Genomic DNA, 20,505 nt, shown 5'->3' with positions numbered 1-20,505 from the left:
GTGTGGTGAGTGATATTCTTCCCTTTTCCAGTTTCTGGAAGTGGCTGGTTCAGGGACTTCTAAACAAGTTGTATAATCCTATTTGGTTTGAATAACTCATGTTGGATTTCTCTTTCAGGAACGTAATTGGGGTTTTTGAATGTTCTTACTCTTCAGAATTCATTAGGGGTGATCCTGCAGTCAAGTTATGTTCCACGGAAAAACATGTTTAGGTGTATTTCAAGCTGATTATTTGCTCAGATGCCCTTTAATTCCTGCGTTTGTAAGAAAAAGTGATTGATTCATTGTTCATGATTTCTATGGTGCTCTAGATTCCTTTTTTGGCTCTGCTTCTCTTTGAGCTAGAAGAGGACTGCTTAGATTATGGAGCTTTACCAGTGCCTTTGCAAGCAGAAATATCACATAGTGCCATTGTAACTGGGCAAGATTCATCTTAAAACAAATTTAAAATAGTAGAGACAAAGAGTGCTCTAGCAAACTGATGTGCCGGATACAGGTTTTTAGAAATACTCCTCAGCCTTTGTTTTTGATGGTAGATTTTAGTGTCCTCTTGAAAGATAAGCTTCCCAGTCTTTGCATTACTTTAGGATGTCTTTTCTGCTTTTTTTTTCCAGTTTCTGAAAGAGTTTAGTTAGATACAGGTCATAAAACGAAGTTGAAGCTCCAACTACAGTGTTTTTTAAGCTGCTTTTTATCCTATGGAAACAACGCCCAGGTGGTCATACTGTATGCACTGATCTATCATCACACCATCTTTCCCTTCTCAGCCTCAGTTACTTATGAAAGTTTGTCATTCCTTTACTAGCAGTGGGGAAAGGTGAAGTGGTTTTTCTATTGGCTTTTTTCCCAGTTGAAATTTGCACTATGGAAAGCTTAACCTTAAATCCGTATGTGTATGAAACCAGGTTTCCTTAATTCTGATGCACAGGAAACTACCCAGAAAATCTTAGCCAGTCTGAGAGGTAGCATATGACCAGGTAAATATAACAAAAGGTGTCCTGGTGTGTGTTTTCTAACAACATAAAAATACCAGCAGTATCAAATGGATTTTACAGGTTTTACTTGGAAGAATGCTTTTGGAGTGCCCCACTATTAACATCATTAGGTATGAAAGACATGGCGTTTTGAATTATCTTTCAAAATATTTCCCTGAAACATACGACAGTTGAATTTTAAATGGAATGGTGAAGAGAACATACAGACAGACCTTCAAGGTTTCTCAGTATTCCACACAGAGGTTTAAATTAAAAAAAAGAAGAGAAAGGAAGGAAGGAAGGAAGGAAGGAAGGAAGGAAGGAAGGAAGGAAGGAAGGAAGGAAGGAAGGACGGACACAAATACTCTATTTCTTCCTGTATTAATCACCTCTAAACAGTATTCTAATACTTAACACTTTTGCCTTTTTTTTGTTTTTGTGTACAGAAGTCGTTGTGAACTTACAAAATCAGTTTGCCAGGCTGTCTGGTTCAGTGCAACCTGCTGAAAAGCCAAATCCTTCAAGTTTTCAGTTAAGTTGGTCTGAAGAAAACACAGATGGGAGTTGTTTTCACGGGCATAGCCTGAAGGGAATTTTGCAAGAAAAATCTGGTTTACTTAAAGCCATGAACCCTCGCTATTGGCTGTGTACACTTAAACTATGTAATGAGAAGTAAGTATTCAAATTTGTTAAATACATTTTGGAAAGTTCTCCTGAAAGTAAAGTGCCATATATATATTTTTACAAATGACAAATACGGGGTGTGTACATAGCTATGTATTCACATTAGTTAAAATCATTTGTAGAAAGGGGTGTGTGTGCAATGGTTAGTCTTGGATTGGGAGTAGACAAATTGTAATATGAAGAGTGATCAAAGTGAGCTTTTGAGAAGAGAGGAGATGAGACAAAATCAACAACTAGAGTCACATGGCAAGAGTAGCAGTTAGATACAAATACTCACTTTACATCCTTCTTTGTAGTATTTTAGAAAAGACTTGCACCACAGCTCTCCTTAGAGTGGTGAAACAGTTCTATTTCTCTCCCTCAGCCCCCCCAAAAGTATGGGAAATTAATTTTCTAAATCACTATACTACTTTTGTGGTGGCTGTAATCAAAATTAAAAATTATCAGTTGGAGTTCAAATAAGCAGGTAATTAATGCCTCTAGAACATACTTTTTAAAGAAATAATTAAGAGTGAGAAGGACTTTATCACTATTTCATCTAAGCATGTCAGCAATCAACAGTTGTATTTTTTACCAGCAGAAAAATAAACGAATAAATTTCTTTTACTGGAAAAGTAAAAGAAGAAATATGGGAAAAAAAATATTTTGTGCTATCAGGGAAGTTTAATGTCTGTCTTTACTAGAGAACGATTCCTGAATCCTGCCTTCAGAAGTGAAAAGGATTTTTTTTTCCAGTTAAGGGTGTATCAAAACAGTCATTCTATTTGTTAGTATACTTATTTTCTTTAAAGGACCTGAGTAGCAAGGAGAATGATAGCCCAGCTAATCCAGCCTTGTACAAAGTTACATGGTTATTTAAGTCTCTGCCTGGTTTGTGTCAAACTTCTCCCTCTTCCTTTAATACCTTCTCCTTTTGCATTAAATTCTGCAAAAATTGGTGAATTTTCTACTTGGTGGGTGCTGGCAGCGGACCATGGCCAGAGACAGAGACCAAAAGCCCTACTGAGGGCGTGTAGGAGTTCAGCAACATTTACTCCAAGGAATATGAAATATCTAAAGTAGTGTTTCTTGTAAACTCTCTGGGTAGTATAGATACAGCTTCTGGTTTATACGCCAGATATTGGTTCTGCCATTGGTTGTATCGTGAAACCCTAACCCAGAAGAGGAATGTACCAGTGACTATCCGTGAAAAGGATGAGCTTTGCAGATGGCTTGGATTCTCCTGAATTTCTCATGTATTGGAGGGTGTTTTCTGGAAAGGAGGTCAGGTTACAGTAATGTGAAATGAGATTTCATTAGTGCATTGAATAACATCGTAAATCTTTATCTGGTATATAGTTCGAAATGGCATGCTTAAGAGAGCAATAGCCCCTACAGAGTCTTGGCAATACACTCCTGATTTTAAAAACATTAAATATTCCTCTTGAAAATAACTGGCTTTTACATGTGTGCAGTCTTTTCTGTCTTTCGGTGGATTTATTTGCTTATCTTTATTTTCCTTTTCACATTACCTTTCACATATCCACCATGACAGAAATGGGTTGGAATAATGTAAACACAGTGTTATATTACAAGAGCTTTGGTTGTATGGATTCATTCTTTTGTATGAATAAGAACCTTTTTTTTTGAAGGGAGGAGAGGTAATAATCCCTTTACCACAAATTTGCGTAAATCTTATGTACACACTGAATGAGTAGATATTTCAGAGTATGTTTGTGTGAATAATCTTCCATGCAAAATCTGTTTTTAAGCCTACATTTTCATACGTAATATATTAAAATGTTAATGGCAAACTGTCATAGCCTTCATGAAACAAGATTTGAATTTAAATTCTTACCGGTTAAATTTCCCATTATATCATTTGCAATGCAAGTAGTTAATTATACATCTGACACTTACTTAACTTTGGAAAACAACATGTACTCCCTCAGATATGAGGGTTTATCCTATGCAAGTGTGTGTATGTATAATAGAACTAAAAACAAACTTACAAATTTTCTTTCTCTAAAAATCAGCATGGGACTACTGAAATGCTTTAATCCTAAGACTAAAGTATGCCTTTAGTATGGGCAAAGCTGAGATCAGTCAAATGGTTGGTGAAATGCTTTTACATTTTCTTTTCTTTTAAAACTTTCAGTTTTAAACTGGATTCTAAATTGATTCAGTATAGAAGTCTTCAGGTGATAGGAGTTTTACGGTTGGACTTTATGATCTTAAAGGTCTTTTTCAATCTGAATGATTCTATGGTTCTATATACAATGAGGTATACAATGTGTGAAAATGTTGAGAAAAATGGGTTTCTCTTATTACATCTAAATTTAAAATCACCTGTTTTTGGGTTTTTTTTGTAGCTCTTCAGAGATGCTCTTAGGATAAATAGCACAAAAATAGCACAAAATGGGGTAAAAATGTGTGTGTGTTTAGGTACTCTTGTGAAAAGTGTAACTCCAACTAATCAAACAGGTGCTTTACAGTATTGATGTAATTACTCATTTGCCTCAGAATATACAATATCACTCCCCTGCTCCCCCGGTGAAAACTGAGATTTGATGCGTAAATTGCTATAAAAGCTGTAATTGCTGGATCTCAGGGTTGACTAGGATTTAGCAAAATGTCTTAATCCATATTAGCCAAAAAATGCAGATTTGATTCAACCAACATTACTCACTGAAGCTTGAATTTAGCCAATGAAATGGGTGCGGGGTCAACTAGTTCGTTGTGATGCTGCTGAAGTGTCTGATTTAGTTTAGTTTTTGTAAGAAATCGCTGGCAGCTTTCAGGGAACATGAGGTAGGGCAGAGGATGGGATGGATGGCGTGAGAGACCTAGTTTCAGATTTCCAATCTGCCAGACTTTGGGAGGCTTTAAACAAAAACTCCGCTCCCTGAAGTGCAGCTTGCATGGCACTCCAGGACGGGTCCGTCTGTTCCTCCAGTTCAAGGTAAAATGTAAATGTTTGTTGGGCCAGAGGGAGTGAGCAAATGAGTCTATAGTCTAGTAATTAGCACTCTTCCCCATAAATTGGGACAGACAGATTCCAGTCCTTGTTCTGGTGAATATTTAAGACCGCTGCTCTGAATCAGACAGAGGGGAAAATTTAAACTCTGCTTCTCCGCATCCCAGGGCAATACCTAGTAAGCTAGAAGATGCATAGGATTTACATGGTGAATAGCACCTGAATCCCCATATCAATGTAAAAGATTTTGTTAAAAATTGAAACAGATGGATTTTATACTATTTTAAATTTACCACTTCTAATAAAAACAATTCGAGGCTAACCCAGAACAGGGTATTTTTCCAACCTAAGTTGCTGAACTTCACGTTTACAGAGCTATCTTTGCAGTCTGTCCTCTGTGTCATCTTTGGTTCAGTCTGACACTTGTTAACAAGTCCAGTCTGCTATTTTCATTATATATTTCATCAATAAAATCACCTGTTCATTGTCATTAATATTTTCACTGTGCAAGCTACAAAAGAATTAAGCAGAAGGCTGCTATAGCACTAAGTACTTTGTCGACCTGGTCAACGTTTGCCCTAGTGTTTCCTGTGTTACTCCATGGACTTTAACTTTGTTTTTCTCTCTTGTTTCTAGACAGGTAATTTCTATTTAGCACACAAAGGCAATGGACAAGAAATGAATGGGTTATAAGCCCATGGCATAGTGTCAGGAAGAGGAGAGTGGACCCTATGGAGAGTGTGGGCACATAGAGAAAACAGCCTGGGGTGTCTCCATTGGATAGTCTTAGAAATTTTAAAAATAGGGTAAAGTAGCTATTTTCACACTTTGCTACATTTGCTAAAAGCTGGCAGAACGAACACTCATTCAATTTAGTCTCAAAAGGCAAAGAACATATTCTTTGCCTGGCTGAATATGATCCTGATAGTGCAGGAAGCTATACAGCTTTGCCTTCTTACTGTGTCTGCACCATCTCTGTATGTACCTTGGTTCAGTCCTCTACTTCAGGGTTTTGCAGGAGTGGATCCCTTCACAGAATTGATGTTTTAGACCAGAACTGTGATTTAAGCTGTTGGTAAAATGTAGAGTTTTCCTCTAATTACAATTAAATACATAAATGCTACTAAATACACTTGTAATTTGGGGCTTTCTTCTTTTAACTTTCTTTTCAGATTGTGTGGTCATCTGGCTCATTATAGAGGAGCAGACTTTCCCCAGAGTTACCATTTTGTACTAAGGTTATTCTCCTTTCTTTTGAGGATAGAGCCCTCTTATATCCATGATGAGGTGTGTATGATCGAACACAAGCTTTTTAATAAAAAACTCTGTAAAAAAAAAAAAAAAAAAAAAAAAAAAGGCCCAAGGAAGTAAAAAGGCCTAAAAATAAAAGGCCTAAAACCATGTAAATTAGTTGGTTGAATCCCGAACCATGGTATTGTATGTAAACTTACACTGATACTTTTGCTTGCATGGAAATTTTTTGTTAAGAAAATATTGCTGAGATCTACTACTGTACTTCAGTTGTAGTGTTTTATTATCTACAATTTAAGTCACTGGTTTCCAGCTGGGAAAGCTACCAAGGAAAGTGGTTATAACAACTTATTTCTTCAGTTTGTATGAAATCCCCATTTTGGGGCATAATTGTACAGACTTTGAGTGTACTGGACAGCACGTTAGCATCTAATTACATTGTGAGATTTTGCAATAAAAATATTATCTTTTTTTTTACCTACTGTTGTATGACAGCAAATGTATTTCTAGAAAGTAATGTTTACTTTGTTTTAAAATAGTGTGTTAACAAATAAAAGGAGCAGTTGGTTGATGTTTTCACTGCAGTGAGTTTTTTAGTCATTGTTTTTAAACAGGCCATTCTGGAGGAACTCTTCCTACATTTCCTTGCATTCTGTGTATCTCCCAGTCTCTTGTTACGCCTGAGCCTCTCATTCTAAGTTAACACCTTTCAGGTCCATGTTCCACTCCAGTCTTCACAGATTTTGCAGTTACTTTTATATCTGGAACTGCCCATCCTATTTCTTGTACAACGGTAACTGCCAGGTCCTGCTGTCATTCTTCTTTTGCAAGGCTACTGTCATTTGTATTTCTTCTGACCGCTTTATAATCCAGCATCTTCAGCAGCTTGTGCCTCAGCCATTCTACCAGTTTCTCATGCTCGGTGTTATTTATGCACTGTGTTTTTAAACTGTCCCAGACAATGTGTAAATGAAGTTGGGTGCTGCCACTACATTAAAGACACCATAACATATACATATGTTGAACAGACATGTTGAGTAGATACCCAGTGAATAAATCTGCTTTCAGCTGAATGAAATAAAATGCAGCAACTCCGACCATCAGTACGGAGTACAAAAGTTGCCCAATCTATTTGATCAAAACCAAAATCAACAGCTGTTTCTAAGGGTTATTATAGTCAAGAAAAAAGGTGCCTGCAGACTTTGCAAAAAGTAATAGCTTTCTTCCTGAGGAAGGGCTTCAGTGAGATGTAATCTGGGAAGGTGATCAGTTCAGCAAGTAGACTCTGGGTGTGATGGAAGAGTGTAAAATCTGTTACAGTTCAATCCATGAAGCTGTTGTCTAAAAACTGGGAACGGGTGAATGATAGGAGAGGAGGTGTGCTGCCTCACCTGTCCGGAGCACAGTGATAAAGTAGTATTTCAAGCACGGGTAGAGCAGACAGGACTATTAAAGGTAAGTTGTAATACTTACTTGGAAATACTGGCAAACCAGGAGGCTTGGCTGGCTCCGTAGAGGCAGGGGGTAATTAAACATGGTGTCCTGATTTAAGATGATGGAAAAAACAGTTTGGGTGAAAGTTTCTATTTTTTCAGATATTTAAGTGGCTATTGCAAAACAGGGATTTAGAGTAATGGTCCTATAAAGTGCTTGTACCGTGCAGATGAGAAGGCTTACTTTTAGCCATACAGAGCTAAACTGTGCTTGATGGGGGAAGAGGAAAGAGCGGACTGTTACTTGTTGTATGTGTGAGAGATTTCAGAAGTGGGTACAGTTTAGTATGTCAAAATCTATTGCCATGTTGTGCTAGATACCTCACACTTCTGACAAAATGTGTGTTGAACTGATGTTTACATTAATGGACTCAGAATATACCAGTTTGAAATCTCATTTTGCATCTGGCATTTGTGTTTTAAAATCAGCTATAATCTGTTATGTTTGACCTCACCTGAGTGAGTTACTAAAGTTTACATATATTTGGTAAAATTACTTATTTTTCTGGTTCTAGATGAGCATTTGTATCAGTTAAAAATCTACACATTGTCACTGTTTTCAATAATGCTTGCCCAAGTGACTGAAAATGTCTCATTCTTTTACTATATCTGTTAAAGTTTTGAATTAACTATCTAAAAGATACCTTGTTACACATAAAGGATTCATTTAATTCAGAAGTCTTTATGTGAAAGACTTAGGCACTTAATTATAGGTACACCTTTCTTTTAAAACTACTGTAGTAGTAAAATCTGAGCTTCATAAATTAAGAATACTGTGCTCATTGTTACATTGTTACAAACATAACAAAGCTCCCTTAGAATAAATTAAGGCTGTACTTTAATAAACTGGAATAAAGCTTGCAGTTAATCATCAAGAGCCATGTGCCTTCTGGACACATAGGTTAAGAGTCAGATTTAAAAGTAAAGGGTGTGCCCCTAAAATACTTAATGTTAGTTCTATCCAGTTTAATCAATCAACACTTCTGTTGGAGTAATGATGTTTAAGAAGCTGACGAGCCACAAGAGTGCCTTATCTTCAGTGAAGTGTAGTCGAGCTCTCTTGGGACAACTGCTTTGAGTCCAGTTAATATAACCTTGAGGTGGAGCCGTGCTGGTTGAACAGACAGCTGCCAGCAGATGGCTGAAGGGTAGGGTGTCTGCCGCAACCAGCAGTTCCAACCACCTCTTCTATCTGCTTTTAAGTTACAGTTCCTTTCTGTGTAACTATTTGCTGAAAATGTCCAGGTAAAGCTCAGCTTTCCGATAGCTACTTTTTTGTATGAAATTTTAAGTAAAGAGACTCGGTTTGTTTTGTTTCTTACTCTAAAAGCTGAATGAGAGTTCTTAAGTATATAGATAAAGGCAAGTGGGATTTTTTAGATTAAACTTTTAAAACAGTGTATATTGAGAAGACTTAGAATAGTTAAATAATTATTAACTTAGACAATAGCAAATCAGTTATTCTGAGACCTTGATGTGCCTTCCAAAGTGAGTTTATTTTGCTAATTTGTGTGTTGTAATTCAACACATTACTTTTTTCTATCTTTAAGAGTGCAAAAGTAACCTTGCTTTATGAATTCTCCTAAATAATGCAACCTTTCTGTTGTTTCAGTGGAGAAATATGACAGATGTCTTCTTTTCTTTTGAAAGGTACAACCTTCAGCAGAATTGGCATTTTACCTTCCTAGTTTTTCACTACCTCAGTGTGTCTGCATTCTCAATATCAACTTAGTCACTTCCTTTTTTTTTCATAAAGTCTTTTACCGTTTTCCAGTCATGAGAAATGTTTGACTTTTTCCTTAACCTCTTACACAGAGCGAGAGCCCTGAACCTGATTTAACCAGAGAATGAGAATCAGCAAAACCCAATGCCTGAAAGTAGTGCTAGTCTAATTTATTGGCCATAGTGTGCTATATGGGCTTCACTGCAATTACATCTTTCCTAACCCATTTTTAGCATGACCCCTGAAACAATTCTGTTTGAAAGATTTGGGAAAGCTTCGTGCAATGCTGCAGGCAGTGCAGTGAATAACTTGCTTTCTCATAACTTCTTGGAAAGCTCAAATGTCCCTTCTTCAGAATTACTTTTCTCCCTTTACGGACAAACAAGACTTTTGCTGATGATCCTGAAAAGTGATTTCAGGGTATTTATGGTAAGTTGTCAAGAGGTTGCTTTTGCAGGGCCAGGAGAAAAAGAGCCAGGACCCACAGGGCTTTTGGGAGAGGTAAAGTCTGAAAATGTTAAGACCCTGAATAAGGTGTCTGCTTCCTGGTTCATCTGTCCTTTCCCCATGTCAGGTTGAGTAAGTTTTATGCTGCTTCACAGGCCGAGAAGAGTCAGGATAACTCTGTTTAATGAATCTCCTATTTTGGATACAAAATTAAATGGGTTTCCCAGTATGTGTTGTCATACGTATTTCCTGGCTGAGCATTGTTAGTATATGGATTGGTCAAAGCAGTGTCTCTCTGAATGCAGAATCCTTGCTTTCCAGTATCTCCCCCACAGTTACTGGTCTTGTTGCTCCTCACATGTGAAGCCTCTTTGTTCCTGGCCAGATTAGATGAGGGAGAGCGTAAAAGGGATGCCAAGATGTGGAAACAGGAAAGAGCTTTCCTCACTGCTGCTTGTGCTAGGATGGTGCTGAAATGGTGAAGAGAGTAAGAGAACGGGAGATGATGAATGCTTGTGTCCTCACGTGAGGTTATAGCTGCCCTTGTACAAATGCTAATGGCAGCATTTCCAGAGCCAGAACACTCCTCCCCAATACTCAGCATCTACACTCTGCCTCTGGCAGTACATCAGGTAGTTTTAAAAGAAAATACAAGCACATTCCTCCGATAATCTCGCATGGCTGATCTGTATTGTAGAAGTATTCTGTGTCTGCTCATAGACCGCCCTGTTGTTCTGGCAGTGACTTTGCACATCAGCTGCAGACCCTGCCGTTGCCTCCCAAGAACACCACCAAGTATATTTAGTGTCTGTGTTGTGATTCAGTAGCTTGGTCTGGATCCTGGGATGCTTCTGTGCTGCCTTTTGCACAGGTGCAGAGGACACCTGCAGTGGCTGGCTGATGGAGCACTGCATGCCTCTGACAGGGCTGCAGAGTAGAGGCTGCTGCAAGAGAGAACAGTGAAGACACCACCTCTTTACAGGCCCAGGGAAGAGGAGGGTGTCCTAAAACTACATCCAAGTGCCCAGCTCTCAAGGTCAGGATATTGGGCTGCAGAGGTAGGGAGCTCCTGGTGCACTGTCAGCTCCTCACAAGCTGGGCAGGCTCCCTGTCTGCAGGCAGGCTGGTTCCTGCCCTTCTGAGCAGGGCTCCCATCATGGTCCTGTGACACGGTGCAGCCGGGCTCCCCATGACCACCGCTTGCGGCTTGCTCCGACGTTAGGATGTGAAACAATCCACTGGCCCTGGATCTCATCCGCACAGTAAGTCGTGCTGCATCGATATAAATTGTGGCAAAACAGTTTTGTTTACTGAGCTGAGATCCGTGGCGTTTGTAACTCCTAACTGGGCAGCTGGGTGGTTTCCGTGCTGCGGAGCAAAGCGGATTAGGCAGAGAACAGTATGCAGCGACAGAGCTGCACACGCTGTTCTCTTGCTACACCACTGTCGGGCTGTGCAGCAGGACCTCTGTACACAGAAGTGAAATGCAGTGTTGAGCAGAGACAATAAATGTTCATTGAGACTGGATAACATGCTAAAGATTTTATTGTCGATATAATTCTAAGCTTCAGGAGGACTTCAATATATAGGCTACTGCAAAATTGACTAATTTATGTTGTAGTACTTTCAGAGTATCCTCAGTCAGGCTGATGGAGCTGCATCTCCTGCCCCAGAAAAGCCTAATGCTCTCCATGGTGTCTACGTTATCTTGAGGGCTGAATACAGAAAAGGGAAATTTTTAAGGAATGCCTGCAAGATTGCATATAGGGATACGATTCAGGTGAAAAGCAAACTGTTTCTTTGATTTCCCTATTCTGTATTTCACACACTGTGCTTTCATTTATTTGTTTACCCCTTTTTCCCCCCAGCTTTTTCTATCTTCTCTTTCCTATAAGGCGTTTCAAAATTCCACTGTCACTTGTCTTTCTGTTTCTTTCCACTGTGCCTGCTTTCACCTAGTGAAACTGTCACTTTTCTTCCTAGTGAGTTCACAAACATCTGCCTGGGTTTTTCTCTCTCTGTCTGCCCCCCGCCCAGCCCTTTGATGCCTTCGGGCTTATTTTGTGGGGGTCAGTGATCAGCTTCGGGCTTACTTTTCCAGCTCTCTCGTTAGTGACCAGAGACCTGTTGTTGAAAAGAAAAGCTTGCCTGGTGTGCTGTGTGATGGAGAGAAGATTCACTGCTATTTACAGCCCTCGCATCTTAGGGGTTCAGATTAAGTAGAAAGTATCTTGTTTTGACTCCCTGACGTGTTTTGTGAAATCAGAAGTACTGTTACAAACTTGATGCAACTTGTTTGTTTATTGCACAGGTGTGAATGGCCAGTGCATGTAGATGATAATTACCAGGTGTGAGGTTTTAAAACCGTATTTGTTAGGTAAGTCGTAACAGTAGTTAGTCCTTGTCCGGAATAATTCCCAGTTTCTCTAGACAGTGATGTTAAAAGACAGACGAGGAAGAGGTGCAAGCATGTTGAGACAGTGTTCAGCCTCGTGGTTGCAAATGGCGCATGAGCTCGGTGGGATTCATTTAGAAGGAAACGAGTATGTGAAGAAGGGAAGGAGAACGCTGAAGGCAGGACCAAAGCAGAGGGAAAGGTAAAAGGGAAGGGCATGAGAGGTGAAGGAGAGCCGTGAGATCGAGGTGAAAGAGCTAAGCGAGGGAAGAAGTTGGAGGGAACGCCAGTGCGGGGCAGGGGAAGTCCTGCCAGAGCGCTGCCACATCAGGCTGGCATGGCCTTATGCCCAAGCCAAAACTCTGCTAAATCCCTTTGTGCTTCTTGCCTGATTTTATTCAGCGATGATGCAACCCACTTAGTGACATCACAGAAATACACCTACAAGTGGTGTTACAGAGTCTAGATTGTGACCGGCAGATTAGTCAGTGGTGTCACAATCCGATGTTTATATCATTGTCTCCTGAATGTGGAAGTGATTGCTGTGTCGATAACTAAGTTTTTATCGGTGGAGCAGGCTGTTGAGAAAAGCTGTCCCTTTTGCAGAGGCAACAGTTTTGATTTATTTGGAATAAAATCACAGTGAATTCTAGTTAAGTAGAAGTACCAAGCGTGGCACATCACTAAGATTTTAGCAATTCAGGCGCAGTGTAAACATGTGACTGAACTTCAGCACATACTGCATCTGGGTCACTTGCAGCTACAGGGTAGTATTATATTTTATTGTTCATGAAAAATATGCACGAACAGAAGCTGGGAGTGTGAGGAGTGAATAACGCCTGAGAAAGTTAGAAGTCCTTCCCAGTATTTGCAATTTTGAGCTTGTTTTGTAATTTGTATCGGAAACAAAGCGAGTTATACTTGTTTGGAAAAATGTAACTTTATGACATCTTACTCGGATGACAGTAGTTTTTTCATATGTTTCATAAGACTTTTTCTTTGATGTAATCTCAAATTGGATTCTTAAAATGGGTTAAAAATATAGAATACGTTTTAGTGCATGTCATAAAGAACAACTTAACTTTGTAGAGCAAGATCCTACTTCAGTAATGATATTTATCTTTTGCCATCCTAGTGGCAATGTTTGCAGAACCAAACAAAGCGTTTTGTTTCTAGAACACTAGTTGTGATCCAGTGAGAGGATATTAAGCAACTTCCAGGATTAGACCCTCAGTGAAAGTTTGTTCCCTTTAGTTTCGTATTTCCTTCGGCTGGCTGCTTAAATTGTCCTTCTATAATTTTGCATTGGAGTATATCCTATACAAATAGGGAAGAGATTTTGACCTAGAAGGAAAGACCTCTTATTAGCGTGCATACTTTTCAATTACAGTAGCTATCTGAAGCATCTTGACATATGATAGATAACACTGTTGCTGTATGGGTTTGATTCAGCTTGTTACTTAAACAAGCAACCTCCCACCCTTATTTCTCAAGGAGAAACTGAAGATCTTTCTGATTTAAATTCATGCGCACCACTTTGGATATACCCGATGTATTTGTAATGTTGGGGATTTAGATGTATTCCCAGCAGTAACTCCATGGTAAACCTTCCTTTCTCCCCAAGCCCGGTCCCTCCGCGAGGCTGGTAACGACGGTAGGATCCACTGTGCTTTGGCGGTCGGCGCAGTGCTCGTGCAAATTAATGCACCTTGGGTCGGTTTTAGACTTCCTAAACCCGGGGTTTGTACGAGAAAATAAATGAGGTTCTATGGGATGGGAGAGGAGGAAAGGAGACCCATTTTTAGCGTGAAAAAGGTCCCGCGGTGCTTCCCGCGTCCCTGCCGTGAGGCCGGGCCGGGGCCCTGGCGGCGAGAGCCCCTCGAACGCGGCCCCGAGCCTTGGCGGGGAGCGGGACGGGCCGCCCGGGGGCCCCTCGCACACCGCGGCCGGGAGGAGTGCTGGGCCACCGGTGCAGCTGCGGTGCCAGCGCCTCGGCCCCCGTGAACGCCGTACGTGCAAGCGGGCGAGGGGAAACCGGTGGGGAGGGCTTTGGTTTTTTCCTCAGGATCGCGGCCTTTGACAGCGAGGTGCGCTGCCGGGCGGGCCCCACCGAGGCTCCCAACCGCGGGGGAGCGCCTTCTCCGCGACGCCGTGCTCGTCCCTTTACTTGCCCCGCGCTCTGGCGGAGGGGCCGCGGGCAGTGCTGGGCAGTGCTGGGCAGTGCTCGCCGCTGCCCGCCCCGGGCCCACCACCCGCCTCAGCCGCCGCCCCGCGTCCCCCGCGGAGCCCCCCACGGGCGCCGGCCCCGCCCCGCCCCGCCCGGCCGCCCAATGGGGGCGCGGCGGCACCGCCCCGCGGTCCGCGGCAGCCAATGGGAGGAGCCGCGCGGCGCCCGTCCACCTGCGGCTGCGGGTGCCACCTGAGCGGGCGAGAAAAGCCGACAAAACCCGTCGGAGCGGCGGGTGCGCTGCTCTCTCCGCTCGCCCCCGCCTCGCCCTCCCGACCCGCCGGGCCAGTTCTGCCGCCCGCTGCCTCCGCCAGACATGACACAAGACTACGACAAGTGAGTGAGCCGGGCGGGGAACGGGGGGAGAAGCGGGTCCGGTCTGACCGGTGCTGCCGCCCCTCCGGGGGGCTGCGGCGAGAGGGGCTCGCGCCCGGGGCCCGCTCTCCCGTGGGGCCGGGCCGGGGGGAGCCGCTCTCCGCGGGGACCCGCCCCCCTCCATCTTCTCGGAGGAGTAACCGGAGGCTGCGGCGGGGCGGTGCGAAATGGCGGGGGGTGAGGGGGGCGAGCCTCGGGGAGGGGGCGGCCAGCGGCGCAACGGGGCGACCCCGGCGGCCACCCCGCCCCGCGAAGCGAGCGGCGAGGCAGGGCCGGCTTTGAAACCCGACACCCGCAGCGAGGCGTGGGTCAGCGCCGCCGCCGTCCGCCCCCCGCCCCGCCGCGCCGCGCCTTAAATGCGGGCGGCGGCGAGGAGCGGGCCGCGCCGTCGGGAGCAGCGGGCGCCGCCGCAGCGCTGGGCTGCCCCTCTCCCGGGGCTGAGGGAGGCGGGCGCAGCCGCAGCGCCGGGCTGATCCCCCCGCCCCTGCCGGAGCCCCGCGCCGCCGCCCGGCGGCGGGAGCGGCCCCCATGGACTTCTACGAGGCGCACCCCTCCGGCAAGGTGGATTTCGGCAGGTAAGGGGGTCGGCCGGCAGCGACCCGCCGCGGCCGAGGGGGCTCTCGGTGAGCCCGGCTGCGGCCACCTCGTACTGTGACGAAGCGGGAGTTAAGAGTTAGAACCGAGCTTAAGGCGTCTTCTCTGAACTTGGTGGTGTTGAATGCCGAGGCGTCTTCAAACGGATCCTTACAGCGTTTAATGGCTTGGGGTGGTTTCTGCACTTGTCACCGAGTCCGTCTGGAGGTGGTGGCCGTGGGCGCCGTAAGAGAACAGAAAGTGGGGTAACTCTGAGGTGATTTGAAGAGCCGATTATAAAATTACTGCATTTTGAATGATCGGTGGTTCAAATGCACTCATTTCCTAGGGAAACCATAGGATTCTTACCCAAGTTTGGGTCGTTTGTTTTCTTTTAACATACTACTTTCTAGAAAGAGGACTAATGCAGCAACTCGCTAACTTCACCCTGTGATTAGGATTTTTCGTATGTATTTTTACCTCCGATGACACAATATATGAGGCCATAGCAGTTTAGGTACGTGCGCTTCACTTTTCTGGCATGTAGAAGCCGATGAAAGAAATCCTCTCTGCTGCCTCAGCACTAAAGGTGTGCGCTGTGCGAGAGCGGGTATGAAGCACCGTGCAGCTGAGGATCTCTTAATGTCTCGAGTTAAATTGCACGGTGGTGGAGAGAAAGAGTGGGTTTTGCATCTGTAAAATAAGTAAGAACAGTTTCTGTGATCTGAACACAGAACATTGCAGGCTGTGGGACCTTTACAGAGAGAGAAAGTAGTTGCTGTTTGTAATATTCCTCTGCTTCCACTTTGGTCGTGTAGAAAACAAAATTCAGGAATTATTAAAACTGCAGTAGGGAACTTCTTTCCAGCCTTTGCTGGACGTGTCTACTACGCCATGAGCAGGTTCACGTGCCAGTAATCTTGAAACCTAAAACTTAAGAAGAGATGTTTTCCTTCTGTTATTAATATGTTCTCATTTTCCTGAAAGAAGCTGTGGTTCTGTTAAAGGATTGAGTTACTGCCAAACCCTGTTCTCCCCTTGATAATTCTGCAGATAATTCTTTCTGTGCTGCTTTTAGGAGGGTAGATTACCTGTAGGGCAATATGCATTATATTTAGGTGTTGCAATGGCTAAAAATCGCCCAAAATTATGTAGGTTTTGCATTTGCTATGTTTCTGGTTAGTGGCTGCTTTAGTTCTCAGTATATTGGTTCTCCCTTGGTTCTCTCTTTCCATGTGAGCATTGTGTTGCTGGTGGGAATCAGCTTAGTGGTCTTGTGAGTTCCAGCAAGGCTGATTTAGCCCTTCAGCTTGGCAGGGATGGATCAAGTGAACTTCACCCAGGTTACTTCAGTTGCCTTTTTCTTTAGGAGTGACTGAGTGACTTTGAACTGGAGGATTTACCCATTTGTTACAAATATTCTAAGCTTATTTTATTAAATTGTATGAGAACAGGAGTTTGTACTATGTCCATAAAGAAGATTCTGCTTTACGTTTTGCTGTGCAGTCCTTGATAGAAAGTGGATGTCCTCGATACCAGAAGTATCTGCATTTTGGTACGCTGCATCAGCATGTGCACAAATATATTCAAAGACCTGAAGGAAGGGCTTGGTGCAAGAGCTTGTCTTTATTGTTGTTGTTTGCTTTTTTCTAACTATATAATACTGTATTATAGCCACAAAGTACTCTTACAAGTCCTGGAAACTCCCACTCGCTTTGAGTAGCTCGAGCTCAGCCAAGCTGTCCCATTGAAGCTCAGCGAGACTCCTTGTGTAACTGATAAAGGATGGAACACAGAATTTGCAAAGTGCTGTGCAGCCTTTTTGGTAGAAGATGGTGATAAATGTAGGATACTGTTAAGCTGATTATAGTGATTAGAGTATTTCACAACTTTGTATTTCACAACTTTTTGTATTTGTAGTATATTTCAATCTCTGAGTGCATCTGGGTAGATAAATGAAAAGAATGCTTATCTGCCTGGGAAGAGGTGTGAGGGTGCTGGGGAAGTGCTTTTTGTGGGGTTCCAGGATTTTTAGTAATTATTTGTTTACTTTAAACTATTACCAATTCATTCAAAAGTGCCAAGTTTGGGATTATTTAAGAAAATAAAGTCTCCCTTCTCTCCCCTCCAATCTACCATAAACTAATGTTACACTTGCACTGGAAAGAAAACTGAACTGAATTAAAAGTCAGTTTTAAACAACATTAGCTTGAACTAATTTGAAAGATGAAAGGTATATTTTACCAATGGAACAAAAATATATTAAGTTGCCTAAACTAATAGGACAGCATTTTCTACAGTTGTCCCACTTTTACCTGTGGGCAGAAGGTCCAAGTCATCTTGGAGTTTTCCTGTTCCCAGCAATCTCAAAATGTTCTGAGTAAATATAATTTTTCTTTGCAGCATAAAGGGGAGAACTCCAGTTTTCCTTTTTTTTTTTCTTTTTTTTTCCCAGTCACCTGTTGAGGGTGTTTCAAACTAGTATCATGGGTTATTTCAACAATAACCAGGCAGTGAGTCTTTTGGCTTCCCTTGTCAGAAAAATTCACTGCCAGATTGATTTGAGGTGCCTTTGACCACTTTCCCTGTGTAGTCTATAACTAATCAGCAGCTTCTAGGCGGTGTTTTCAGGTATACTCTTGAGAGCACAGACACCTTCTGAAAGCTCTGGGGGAAAGAGATGTTTTGTTAATTCACCTTTTATAGTTCCATGTGGGAACTGGAGCACGTTGCAGCTTGGTAATACTACGTAGGATGTGCTAGAGGTTTTGTAGGTGGTAGGCCAGGAAGCATGTGTAACTCTTTCTGGGTTGGATTCAGAGCATGAGCAGGTCAGTTGTGCTCTTAAACAGCTTTGCCTTTTTATATAGGTTGGTGTAATCCAGCTGAGTTTGGTCAAATTAATCCTGATTTACATGGAGCGTGAGTGAGATCAGAATTAGGATTCTGGGCTTTTTGTGTTGACTAATCCTTGCAGCACACTGAATCAGAATATGAACCCCGTGAAACTGGGGCAGCTAATTTTGAAGAACTTCAGGAATGTTTTTCATGTGTTCTAACAGGCGGCTTTTTTCTTCTTTCTTCTTTCTTCTTTTTTTATGGTACAAGTAAAAGACCTGTGTTGGTTCTTCAGAATGACTCTCTCTACTCTCAGAGACGTCCATATACCAGTGAAGATGAGGCCTGGAAAACGTTTCTTGAAAATCCCCTTACAGCAGCTACCAAAGCTATGATGAGCATCAATGGTGATGAAGACAGCGCAGCTGCCCTCGGACTGCTGTATGATTACTACAAGGTAGATTGGCGTGGGTACGCTCTGGCAGCCAGCAGAGCTCTTGTTCCACCTATCAAAAAAGGTGTCATTTACTGGAGGATTTTACAGAAGCTATGAATAGATCACAAGGACTGTGGTTTTTAAATGGGAAAAAAATCCATGTCCTTTTTTCTGAAAATGCTTTTATTTTTAGCTCAGTAAAATAAGATCCCTTGGATCTTAATTTAATGGGTCAAAAGCTTCCGTAGCACTTTGTCTCTCAACTCCAGGTTCTGCAGGAGGCAATGTGTTATAGAAGTAGTCATGAAGAATGAGACTTTGTGAGCATGTCCCTATCTGAATTTAAATACACAGGGAGAAAGAAGCTTCTCTCCTTTTGCTCACATGATCCCTATTCTGGTGGGACCATTTGCTTTTGCTGGTGCTTTGATGTGCTACCTTAGTATCAGCTGATACTAAGCTATAACTACAGATTTTTGGTGGTGTTGGGGATGGAGGTGTCCACCTGAAGGAGTTGCTGTCTGCATCCCTCTAATCTTCAGTGAGCTTCAGCTGCTGCAGTCTGTTAATCCTTTGATAACCGCAGTTGTCTTCCCCAGTGTTCATGGTCTTCTCAGACTTGCACCTTCCTAGATGCTCACAGGTGAACTGAACACAGCCAAACAAGGAATCTTCTGGTTTGCCTAGGATACATCTTGCTGAGCTTTCTTTCCTAAATACCAGAAGTCTAAGCCAGGGTAGTTATCTCCAGTCCATGTCCAAGCAGTTGTTTCCAGGCAGGGAGGTGTCTGTTCGTTGTATATGGTGGCCTGGCTCACCAGGTGGAGATGCCTGTTTTTCCTTTGCTGAATGTGCAGAGTGGCCAGGAGGCTGACTTGGCTCGCGTGCCTGACGCTTTGGTTAGTGTCTTTTAACAGTAGTGAGTACAATTGCCAGCCTTCAAGAATGAGGAGAGTTTGCCTTGTGCATACAAAATCCTTGCCTGCCCTTTTAAGAGTTGAATATGTCTTGCATATCAAAATATTCTTGTAATGCTTAATATGGAGATTAGCACTCCACACGCACACACGACAAAATGCCACAAACTCACTGATGTGGATGTTATTCAGCTAGTTTTGTGAGAAAACTGGCTTTCTGCTTTGTGCCTGTGCTTGCTATGCTTTTGGAAAAAAACCCCAACACTTTCACCAGAACGATTTTAATCCACAAAATCAATTTTGATTTCTGAACCTGTAGATTACAAAGAGAACGTTGACGTTGATCCTTCACGCTTGGTAAAGCAGAAGGGATTTGCTGTACATTAATGTCTAATTTGGGGTTTCCTCTTATGTTTGGGTACAAAAAAATTGGTGGAAGAACAGGTATGGCACATACTTGGGTGAAGCAGAAAGGTTAGAGATTGAAAGATTTATTGAGGGCAATTATGAAGTAATGGCAGAAGGACAATATCTAGGCATTTCTAATATGGCCCCTCTGCAGTATTTAAGACCACTGATGAGATCACCTTTGTATTAAAAAAACCAAAACCAAAAATAAACAGCAAAACCAAGCAACAAGTTTTCTTCCATTTGACTAATGGGCTACCCTCATAGCTCAACTGTGGTTAGTAAGGCCTTATGGGAAACAAATTTTTGATCAAAGCCTAGAGTTTAGGAGTGTTGGCCAAATGGAGCTTGGAAGACCCTTGTTTTCCAGTGACTACTTAGTGTTGGCCTTTTAGCAGTCTCCAGCTAGAGGTTCTCCAGATTTTGCTGGTTATCATGGAAAATCCAACAATTTTGGTGTTACTGGAGGTTTCAGTTTATGTGGAAGAGCCAGGATTTCGGTTTTAGTTGGGGGCTGTTCACACAGGTGTGCCACCAGCCTTTGAGTCAGCAGTAAAGTGGTAGTTCCCTATCTTGCAGCCCAGCTGGCAAACACAGACAGTATCTGAGCAGGCTTCGGTGAAGGAAGGTGGTGGGAGATGACTCTTCCTTACAGCAGAAGGTGTTTGCTTTGCTCATTCAGAGGGCATTTGCAAAGGAGCCTGTGTGGACTTGCTACACAGTCGAGGGGATCTGAGCACTGTGGGTTTGTGCCAGCAGTGGCGAGAGCCACTGGGGGAGCTGGGGTGCTGGCTGTGTGCTCCAGTGA

General features: G+C 42.8%; 2 protein-coding genes across 4 annotated transcripts in view; both read left to right on the top strand.

Moving 5' to 3' along the window:
* TAF1B (TATA-box binding protein associated factor, RNA polymerase I subunit B) overlaps nucleotides 1–6,449 on the top strand; it is a 49,648-nt gene extending 43,199 nt beyond the window's left edge. For 2 of the 3 annotated variants that reach the window (XM_074895652.1, XM_074895653.1), the window contains 2 exons: nucleotides 1,421–1,646; nucleotides 5,787–6,449. In XM_074895652.1, coding sequence (XP_074751753.1) covers nucleotides 1,421–1,646; nucleotides 5,787–5,985 — 425 coding nt within the window. In that variant the 3' untranslated portion in view covers nucleotides 5,986–6,449. The other variant, XM_074895655.1, reaches the window with a different exon arrangement.
* Nucleotides 6,450–14,466: 8,017 nt separating this feature from the next.
* The window catches only part of GRHL1 (grainyhead like transcription factor 1), a 40,786-nt gene continuing 34,747 nt past the window's right edge, over nucleotides 14,467–20,505 (top strand). Inside the window, exons 1-2 of the mRNA XM_074922160.1 lie at nucleotides 14,467–14,486; nucleotides 18,207–18,393. Of these exons, the coding sequence (XP_074778261.1) occupies nucleotides 14,467–14,486; nucleotides 18,207–18,393 (207 nt within the window). The remainder of the gene's footprint in view (nucleotides 14,487–18,206; nucleotides 18,394–20,505) is intronic.

Source organism: Athene noctua, chromosome 1 (genome assembly GCF_965140245.1).
Source record: "Athene noctua chromosome 1, bAthNoc1.hap1.1, whole genome shotgun sequence".
NCBI classification, from domain to species: domain Eukaryota; kingdom Metazoa; phylum Chordata; class Aves; order Strigiformes; family Strigidae; genus Athene; species Athene noctua.
Note: the sequence above shows the minus strand (reverse complement) of the source record. Positions and strands in the feature narration are given on the sequence as shown.